General features: G+C 41.8%; 1 protein-coding gene across 1 annotated transcript in view; it reads left to right on the top strand.

Moving 5' to 3' along the window:
• The first annotated feature begins 1,483 nt into the window (after positions 1-1,483).
• LOC122184694 (prolyl endopeptidase) overlaps positions 1,484-10,727 on the top strand; it is a 93,792-nt gene continuing 84,548 nt past the window's right edge. The window contains exons 1-3 of the mRNA XM_042879838.1: positions 1,484-1,644; positions 2,726-2,800; positions 10,173-10,306. Of these exons, the coding sequence (XP_042735772.1) occupies positions 1,600-1,644; positions 2,726-2,800; positions 10,173-10,306 (254 nt within the window). The 5' untranslated portion in view covers positions 1,484-1,599. The remainder of the gene's footprint in view (positions 1,645-2,725; positions 2,801-10,172; positions 10,307-10,727) is intronic.

The raw sequence follows: 10,727 nt of genomic DNA, 5'->3' as shown, positions 1-10,727 counted from the left end.
GATAACACCAAACTGGAGGGAGTGGCCAACACAGCAGGGGGCTGTGCTGCCACCCGGAGGGACCCCAACAGCACAGGGCTGACAGGAACCTCAGGGGATTCAGCAAGGAGAAGTGCGAGGCTGCACCTGGGGAGGAACAGCCCCAGGAACCAGGACACCCAGCTGGAAAGCAGCTCTACAGGAAAGGGCCTGGGGCTACAGGGTGCACCAGGGTGTGCATGAGACCGCAGCTGAGTGCCATTTGTGCAGAGATGGCAATCACTGTTGTTAGCTGCATTAGGCGGAGTTGTCAGGAGGTCAAGAGAGATGATCCTTCCCCTCTGCATTGGTGAGGTCCCAGCTGGAGCACTGTGCTGGCCCCCCAATACAAGAGAGACCTGGACATACTGGAAAGGGTCCAGTGGAGGGCCACCAAGATGATGAAGGGACTGGGGCACCTCTGCTGTGAGGAGAGGCTGAGAGAGCTGGGCCTGCTCAGCATGGAGAAGAGGAGGCTCAGGGGGATACCGTCAATGCCTGTAAGTGCCTGAGGGGAGGGTGCAAAGATTGCATAGTTTGGCTCTTTTCTTTGGTGCCCTGTGCTCAGGCAACTAGCAAACTTTTGGAGGCATGGGGCACACCGAGGCGTCTCCATTACCTTGCTGACTACATTTTGTGAGGACCAGTGCAAAAGGTGTAGTTGGCCTTAAACAAGATTAAATAGAGCAACAAGGTAAGAAGCAAAACTGACCAAAAGAGAAGGGATGAGAGACATGAAGACTTATGGATGTAAATGAAACTGATGAATATAGTTAGATCAGTTATTAACAGTGGTCGTTATTGTGTGGCCTTATTCCATCACATGTACACAATTCACCCCCATAGTAAGCCCATTTAGAGATGGTAACTCTTCTCATTAAGTGTATCAAATCAAGACACATTTCTGAGTTGGTAAGTGTGAAGGTTTGATTCAATTTCTGGAATATTTTATATTATTGTCATTCTAACCACAACGTTATCGGGGACTGAGCTGTCTTTGGGCTGCTCTTGCCTGTAGACTCTTATCGTGTGCAAACACTGTTGCCTCCAGCTCTGCATCATGCATCACATGTACACAGGAGTTGCCTTGGTAGAGAGCAGTCGAACTCACCCCAGAGCAAGCATGGTTTTGTCAGGGTTGTGAGCTGAAACTTTGAAGCAACATCAGTTCGGAAGGCAAGCAACGTGGCCATGCTGCTGGTCAGAGGACCAAGAGCTACATGCTTCCGCTATTTTTGTGGCACTGGAGAACACTGTGTCACTTCGAAGAAAAACTGTGAGTTTTCTAGCACAAGAATCCCTATTACAAATAAACACAGGGATGACGATGCTCGAAGCGGTCCACGCCGTACTCCTAACGGAGCGCCCCGGGGGCAGCCGGCGCGGCGGCCTCCAACAGAGGGCGCTGCCGCCTTGGTCCACCGCCGGCCGTCCCCGCTGAGGGCGGGTCTTATGGCGGCCCCGCTGCGCCTGGGCCGTGCTGCACGCTCGCTGCCGGCCGCTGCCGCTCGAGTTGCAGCCTCGCAGCCCCTTCCGCGCCTCTCTTCCTCCTCTTCTCGTCGCTCCGCGCCTCTTCCCGCCATGCAGGCCTTCCAGTACCCCGAGGTGTACCGCGACGAGGCCGCCGTGAGTACGGCCGGCGCGAGGGCAGCCCGCCGGGCGCCCGATGCGCCCCGCACCCGGAACTCCGATTCGGGGGCGCCTCGGCGGCCCGAGCGGCTTTGTCGGCGGGAAGCCTGCCGCGCTCCCTTTCGAGGCCCTCTTTCTGTTAGCGCCTGGGGGTGGCTGGGCGCGGGGATGGGCCGTGCGGGGCCTGTGCGGCTGCGGCCCTGCGGAGCCGGGCGGGGGGCTCGGGGGCGGCTTCCAGCGCGGCTGGGAAATGCGGGCCCGCCTGGCTGCCTGAGGGGCACTGCCGGCTTCTCCGTAATGGTGCGCCGGGAAACGTGATGTCTCCGTGTGTTCCAACGTGGTACGCGCGTGGATCGCAGTGTGAGTTTGTCCGGAATTGTGTTCACGGTTCTTCCACATACTGCTGTGCTTTGTACACCAGGCCAGGAATTACTTGCACGAACTTTGCTTTTAACCCAAAACGTTGGCAGAGGTGAGCTGGCACTGGAAAGACGCAAGTAGTTAAGTGGAAGGCTGAACCATACAACTCCAGGTATCTTGGTGCCTTTTGTATGCTGGAGCAAGTAGGCAGATAGGAGACTAATTTGAGTGCTAAAAATGGTTTTCATCAGCATGCGTACTTTGCTGAAAGCTTGTGAGCATTAGAGGGAGGGATATAGTAACTGCCAGGGGCAAACCCGAATTTACACTTTTGGGTGCATCCTGTAATCTGGTTTTGAGATTTCAATTAAGCATCTACATTTGAAGGAGGTCTTGTTTGTTTGTTTGTTTTTTAGATTAGTTTTCTAAGCTACCTTGTGCAAAGAATTAAGGTTTGTCCTGTGCATTTCTCTGGTGTTTTTTTTTCCCCTAAGGATTATTACTGCCTTAGTTCTTCCACCAAAAAATGATAGAATTAACAACTCACCTGAGAGCAAGTTGCTGGTGTCCTCTTCTTTTGCTTCTTAGCACTATGTGCTCCTGTTGAAGTTCCAAATAAACTTTTTTTCAGTGTGGATTATATCCTGATAAATAGTTCACTCATATAAATGTCTTTTTTTTAATTATTTTTTCAAAGTATTGTCTCTTATTAATTCAGGTACTGGATTACCATGGACACAAAATCAGTGACCCATATTGCTGGCTCGAAGATCCTGACAGTGAGCAGACAAAGGTAACCTTTCTTTGTACAGAAATGGCTGTTTCAACATAGATCTCTTTTGTAGGCTATGGGTATGTATTCTGTTTTTAGAAGACCTGACAATAGGTTTAAAAATCTTACCATTGTGAATGTAGGTGTAATGTAGTACACCTGATGCTTAAAGGTGCCAACAGAGCAATGCTGTTGTTTTGCACCTTTGTGTTAAGGTGGGTATAACAATTTGAAAAACTAAGGCTCTGTTTGTATTGTGCTGATTTTCTTTGACAAGCCAATTTTCAAGGTTGCACTATAACACTGAAGGGGAGTACTCTGTTTTTAAGATCGCTTTGCCTACTGTCCTAAGTACATCTAAAATTGCCATATTGAAACAAGTCAGGGTAGGAAAAAAGCTTTTGATTTGCCTTTCCTTCTTCTTACAAGTGTGTGAATCCATGTGGTGTGTTTTGAACTTTGTCCTCCTTAGGTTAGACTTTCATAATGGCTTTTATTACAGATGTCACAGTATTTTCAGTGTGCGATCTAGTATAGCTAGACTCTTCTTCTGGAGCACGGACAAAATAATGAAGTGTGTCTGTGAGCCAGTTCCTCCAATAGCCATGGCACAGGAAGTTGCGAGGGTAATGGCAAGAAAGTTATAGGTGGCAGTGGAGTGGAAGGGGGTTGTTCTCTTAGAATGGCTAATACCTTTCTGACAACTGTAGTTAGAGAGCTACAGCTCTAGCTTCTACCTTACTGACATGACTGTGTTGGAAAGAAGATGAAGGGCTAGTTCCTTTTAAAAATTATTGTGTAAGATATCTTTCTGTTAGTAAGATTCCTTTTAGATTCACTCATATTGTGCTAAGTAGCTATGACATTTTGATGAGCTACAGGATTTTTAAATAGGATTTGCTCTAACAGTTAAGACTAAGATAAAAACATATGCAGTGTTCCATTCCCTACCTGTAAATGTGTATCAAGGATTTATAAATACTTACCTGTATTTAAAAGGTTATTTGGGGACTGTATTATAGAGAAAAATTCATCCATAGACATTGACAATGAAAATTATACGTGTTGTAAGTTTGAAGTATTTGGTGTTTTGATTCCAATACACTTAAGAAATGGTACACTTAAATTAGTTTTGCGTTGCATTTAAATGGATTTATTCATAGGGAGGTATGGTTATATCTTTGCTTTATAAGGGCCATGCAAGTACCCACCCACTCAGGTGGTTTTCAGAACCCTATGGAAGAGAGGTGTCACTTTGAAAATGCTGTCACCTTTTGTGTCACTGCTTTTGCTGCATGCTGTGAACAGACTGGGGAGAAAGAGTTGAAGGCAGGTCAATCTCCTACAGAGGTGGTATTTATGTAGAGGAGACAAAAAAAGGGATGGGGAATTGCAGCATCCTTGTAAAAATGAAGCTACTCAGGCATAAGATGTCATTTTGGTTACATCATACTTACCTACAGTCCAAAAAAACATATTACTTGGCAGTGCTGTAGTAGAGCAATGCAAAAAGTGGAAAGAATTCCTTTGTGTCTGAGTACTCGAGTAGGTCGTTTTTTTTGCTGTGTCTTAGGAGTTACTGAACAAAGACAGCGAGTTTTTTGCTTTCCTTCTTCTTTCACAGAGGTCAGAAAAGAGTTGTGAAGCACTAAGCCTCTTTCATTTGCTCTATTACTCACTTGTGCTGTACAGCAGAGGTTGCTGACAGCTGCTCTTTCTTACTAGCTTTTTAGTAGTTTTATCTCTGTGTTCTTCAGATTGTTCTGCAGGAGTCCTGCAGAATAACCATTCTGTACTTATCGGATCAAAACAGTAACCAGACTGTGGTGAAGGGACAATTGAATGACTGTACAGACTTCAGAGGGAATTTCAAGTGTGCTTTGTAGACTTTTCAAACCTTGAAGTCACTAATCTTGAGACGTGCATCTTTTCTTACTCTTCCTCTGAGTCCTGTGTTCTCTTTATGCTCTATGTAACATTTCACACTTCCATCTATTTGGGGGGAAGATCATGTGTCCAATGTATACCCCCACCAATAGGCTAACTTCAATTTTCCACATATTAAATACAAGACTAGAAGAATTAACTTTGGCATTTGTGCTCATCTGCAGTGAGAAAACTCCCACTCCCAGTTCCTGTCACATCCATGCAAATCAAGCATGTTGTAAACACGGAAAATTCTGGTTTAACCTAAGAGTGAAGGCTGAACTTCATTTATAAAGTTGGGGATCTTTTCTCACTTGAGAACAGTCAAAAGTGTTCTGTGTGTGCTGTTGAATGGCGAGACAATTGTGTTGGATTCTGCTTTAGAATTCTTGACTAAGCTGAAATAGTCAAGCATTGGAGTGATTGTGATTGGTGTTAATTTGTTCCTGTTGACATGAGTTGATGAAACATAGTTTATATTTCTTGAAGCAGGGAGTAAAAAGTGCTGGCAAATGATACCAGTTTCGACTATGAAATGTTCATGGTTCTAACTGATACATGCTGTAGGTTTAATAGGACCAAGGTGGAAAGAAATTATCCAAAATGCCTGTAAAGAATCACAGCTGCTTTTGCTATATCTCATCCAAATGATTTTTCTTTTAGTAATTGGCTTAGTCAAGTGTTTCTCTCACAGTGTTAGAGAGTGTAGGTGGTGCTGTACCGAATCCACTGTGTTTTGTACATTTCCATTAAATTGGTTGACTCTGCTTTCTCTGACCTCTCCCTCATTCTTACACTGACTGGAATGTTTTTGTCCCTTTCTTGCATCAGTATAGCCATCACAAGGTGATTTTCTGGGGAGGAAGCCTTTAGGTAAATGAGTTTTGTAGTGAAATGCATACTTAATTCAGCTCACCCAAAGGCCACGTGATATTTGGATCTAAGAATTAGATACTTCCTTTTCTAGCAGCATACAAGGTACTTTTAATTAGATGAAAGTCTGATAGCTCTAGAGATCTTTCAGTCAGGTTACCAGTGCATGTATCTTCAATTAAAGAACAGATTGTTAAAGTCTGCAGGTAGGTAACCAGTAGTGCTTCTTGTCAGATGCACAGCCTTTGAGTTGACAAAGCCAACCATCAAGTAACATGCTTCCATGTCTATTTATTAGCGTGTCTTTGTTTTTGTTTTGTTTTTGGCTTGTGTGTGCTTGGTGGATGTAGTTATACACAGTTACAAACAACTGAAAATCCCTTCTGCAGACACATAAGTAGAGGCCAAGCCCCTGATTAAAGAAGGAATTTCCTGTCTTACCTGGGAAAGAAAAAAGGGCAGAATCTGGGTTTCTGCTCTTGTTCTGTTCAGCCATTGACTTTTAAGACAAACTGAGGAAGATTTTTTGTCTCGTTTCAAATGTTCTGCTACTCTAGTAAAGCTCTTCTGTCGATGACCATAGTCACAATTACAAAATCATGCTTCCTCTAGTGTCTTGGGTTTGGCTTGGTTGGACTACTTTAACTTCTTGGCATGTTTTACACTTCCTGGGATGTAAGCTCTAGTTTAGACTAGGAAAGTCTTTTGCTACTGTGTATCAGTCAGTTGTATACAATACCTTAGCTCAAGAGAACAGCTTCCTAGACAGGAAGGGGTAGCATGTATCAGACGTGAGGGATGGAGAAGGGATAATAAAGCAGGGGTTGTGTAGCAAACAGTTTACTTTGATATTATGAACTGGTGTATGTATGGATTGAGATTAGAACTTGAAACTCTCAAAACTAAGATTAAATGGGTTTGCTGTTATAACTCAACTGTTTTCATACACTTTTTGGGTAACCTTGCAATTAAACTTTGAGATTTGCTTAAGTAAAGACCGAAGAAAGTGCTAAGGAGCAAGCCACCAGAAATTTTTTAGTTTTATTTTAGAACATTTGATGCAAGGTACGTGCACTCTTGTAGGAGTTGGGCCAAACTGTCTTTCACTGAGATACAGAGTTTTTAGGGGGGTAACTATTAAATGAATTGTAAATTCTTTATGGATTAATAACAAAGACTGGTAATATTTTTAAAAAACAATCTATATCCCAAGACTTCTCAATGAAAAATATACTGTGAATGCCTTGTTTTCTTCTTGGGTAGTTTTATTCTTGGATAGAAATAATCTTGTCAAGACAATAGAATAGTAGCATGTAGCTGATGGGTTGGAACAAACCATGGTTTAAAAAAAGTGTCATTTGTTTTTTTCATATGAAATTTTAACTTCTTTTAAAATAGCAGTTGACCTGCTCAAGTGATTGTCAAAAACTTCAGCCTTGTGGAGAACATCTCTCACGTTACTACCACCTTTGCTTTTCAAAATTACCTTATTTTCTGACACATGCAGTATATACCTTACTTTGACCCTTATTCTATTCTTCCTTCTGCTACCAAGTTCTCTTGGGTCAAGGCTGCTGTTACTTTGTCAGGTGTAGATTTCAACAGAGGATTTTGTCTGTAGGTTCATGAGAATGTATGGACAATTGCTATATATCTTATCTATATAAATATATATCTATATAGATATATATATAGATATCTATATATAAATGCTATATATCATATTGCTATCTTCTGTATCTTTGATTGGCATCTATTTAACTCAACAGAATTGTCTGCTGTGAGAGTTCTATTAGTAACATCTGTTCCTGTACTTCATGCAGAGCGATATTTCAAATATGTATTGCCTTTTGAATGTGAATGCTGCCTTATGGTTAAGAACAGATTCCAAATTGGACAGACAGAATGTCTTTCAAAAATCTTTAATTCCTACCTCCTTTTCTAGACAGTGATGATATTCCCTTTTCTAAGTAGTTTTTTCATCTTTAGTGCATACTAAGTGGTAAAAAATGTTTGAAATTTCTTTAAAAAGAAAATTACTAATAATTCACTTGAGTGCAACAGTTAATTTGTAAGCATTGCACCAAGTTGTTGTGCAATGAACACTTGAAAGGAAAAGCTTGTGTCTTCTCTCTGAGTGCCAGAGGTAAAAGCAGATGTGGTAGAAGTGTAACTACAGTTAAAAGTCAGTAACACATAGTCTCAGTGTACTCTACAGCAGTGTTACTGTTTGGGTCACACCTAATGTAGGGAACAAGGATCTGTGCCAGTTTCTTTGCTGAATGCCACCACAGAATGCTTTTGCGTATCCAGTGCGTTGGTGTTTTTGTGTGTGTATGTGTATATTTTTTTCCCTCTGAGAATGTCACAACACTTTGAGTAGTTAGCCTACATGGTATGTGCTGTGCTCTTAGAAATTTCTGTATTTCCACTTAGAGGAAACAGATCAGATCGAAGTGATTCTTGGGTAGTTTAAGTTCTTTTTTCTTCTGATAGAGCCTGGGAGTGTTAGTACAGCAAGATAGAGGCTACACCATGTTCTGGTTGGAGCAATGTTTTGGCTTACCACTGGGATGTGCTGTGCTTCTGTGCAGGATCTTAAAGCTGCCTTTGTCAATTTAATCCTCAGGGGGAGAACAGAGATAAAAATCACGCTTCCCCTGGCAATGGTTTCCCCTCTTTCATTCTTGGGGGATAATTTCCTGACAAAGTCCTCACTGATGCATGGAGTCTATGGTTGAGTAAAGGTTCATGAATAATCATTTTAGCCTTTTTTCTGTGTCTTTCCCTTTTCAGTGCTATAGTTGTTTTTCAGTCTCATCCTTAAGTGGTGACTTGCATGTAGCCAGCACGTAAATTCTTAACGTAAAGTATTTCTGCACTTAGCCAAGTGTTCTTAGAGCATTATTAATTTTGCACTCGTGTTTAAAGCTTATCAATTTCTGTATGCTTTGTTGGACATGAACAAATATCTTCCAAATGGAGAGTGACCAAAATTAATATACTTTTCCCTTTATTGTGTAGCCTGACAAGTCTCTGAAAACTACGCCTGGCAATGCAAATTGGCCATACACTACTGTGGCCTCTGTGCCTCATGGAGCCACTTCTCACTGTGAAATGTCTGTACTGACAGACAATTTTGTTTTATTCTTTCCTCTTCTTCACCTGAAGAACTGATAGATGGGTGAACATTGACAGCAATTGGTAAATGCCTGTTAAGTGCTTTGTCTAGCAGCTGTCCTTCCTGAAAGGCTGTGAAATACAGGCTGTGCTTTATGGTTTGTAGCCCACCTACTCCCATAGGACCTGTCCTACAGTGAAATGTAACTCAGACATTACTATGCACTGATCCTCCTGCTTTGTAACAGACACAGGAGAGGATAGAAACAATAACTTTATTCAAAGAAGCTGGAGAAGAAACCTGTGTTAAGCAGGTGTCAAGAGTCCAGCATTTCAGCTCGCCTCCTTGCAGTAATGGCTAGAGGCTGGGTTGTGCATGGTGCTGCAGCTGTCTTTGGAAAGCCTGGCTGTGATTTATAGCTACAAGTACCACGGCTGTGATTTACAGCTACATGTACTGTGCCCTATCCTTTCTAGCCTATGCTCATGACAGAAGAGTCTGCATGTCTGCTTCCAAACAGCTGTGGTTCAGAGCATGCTGCCTTAAGACGTTAGGTATTAATTTTATGTTAATGCACTGTGCTGTAAGTAGGTCTGATGAAACACCAGCGTAGCACCATTTTTTCCATCCACGTAATGGGAGTGGTGGCCTCTAACAGACAGCTGAAGTGGCAATAGTTTTGTCCACTGGAGTTAAGTGCTTGCATCTGTTTGGTGGAGTGTTCTAAGGAAGCCAGACCCCTTAATGTTCTCTTCCCAGAGATTACATATGTTTCTCTTTTGTAACTAAGAATTTATCTTTGGACAGAGGGAAAAATGTCTCATCCATTCTTGTAAGGGACAGTACATTGGGCTTTCCAAGAAATACTGACTGGACTAGTAATCCGAAGTGTTGTGTTAATAGAATGAACAGATGGTGCACGTGACATTTTGTATCATCATCTAGCTTTTCACAAACCCTGAGATGATAGTCACGTGTATGGGCAAAAGGGACTCTGTTCATTATGAGTTTCCTAATTTATCTGCTATAGAGGACTGGAGCGTTGTGTATTTGTGGTGAAGTAAGAGAAGGTGATTTTTTTTTTCCTACGTGGTTTCTGACATTTGCTTAAATGATAGCTGTAAAGATAAGAGTTTGTTTTTAAAGGAAGAGCTTTGGTGTGTTGTTTTGTTGTGCTTTGTTTTTGAAAGGGAGTGGCAGGAATCTGGCTTGTCTTCGGCCTGACTGCTGACTACCTTAATGTGTGTCCCGGAGAAAGATAATTTAAGGTATAGAATCAGTCTTATTAAGTGCTGCAACAACGTAATAATGCAGGTAAATATGTGAGATTGTTCAGGTGTAACTCTGTACATCCTACATGGGGAGAAAGAATGTCTGTGATTAATTGCATCAGAAAACAGTATTTCCTGTAGGAAGTGCACATTTCTACTTGAACTAATATACTTTTCTGGGGGGGGTATTATTTTCTTTCAGGCATTTGTGGAGGCTCAGAACAAGCTTACAGTACCCTTTCTTGAGCAGTGCCCTGTCAGAGGACTATTTAAAGAACGAATGACTGAACTCTATGATTATCCTAAATACAGTTGCCACTTCAAGAAAGGAAAAAGGTACGTGAGGAATGTCTTCATAGGTGACACAGATTAATGTGGAGCAGGTCAAAAGCAAATACAAGTTAGATAAATTATAAGCTATGCTTGCATTTATTTTTTTATTGTTGGGAACTAAGAAAGGCATGTGTTCAAGCTGATATTTAAGATGTGGTTGCATGATGCAGAGCACAAGATGCTAGCATGTCTGTGATTCCCAGTCATACTATCTTTTTGTGCGCTTGTCATCTTTTTAGTAAGAACAGTGAATTTATCAAAACTCAACTACAATGTAGGATAGCTGCTGTAGAAATAAAACTTTGAGGAGTTTCTTTGAAGGTTTATCATTGCCAGTTAAAGACACTTCCTCCTAAAAAAAAAAAAAAAAAAAAAAAAAAAAAAAAAAAACCCAAATAACTGTCAGGTATGTGTTCTAAATATT

The sequence above is a fragment of the Lagopus leucura genome, unplaced genomic scaffold (assembly GCF_019238085.1).
Source record: "Lagopus leucura isolate 7727_CA_CO unplaced genomic scaffold, USGS_WTPT01 Super-Scaffold_73, whole genome shotgun sequence".
Taxonomy (NCBI): Eukaryota; Metazoa; Chordata; class Aves; order Galliformes; family Phasianidae; genus Lagopus; species Lagopus leucura.
This window is presented reverse-complemented; position numbering and strand designations above follow the sequence as displayed.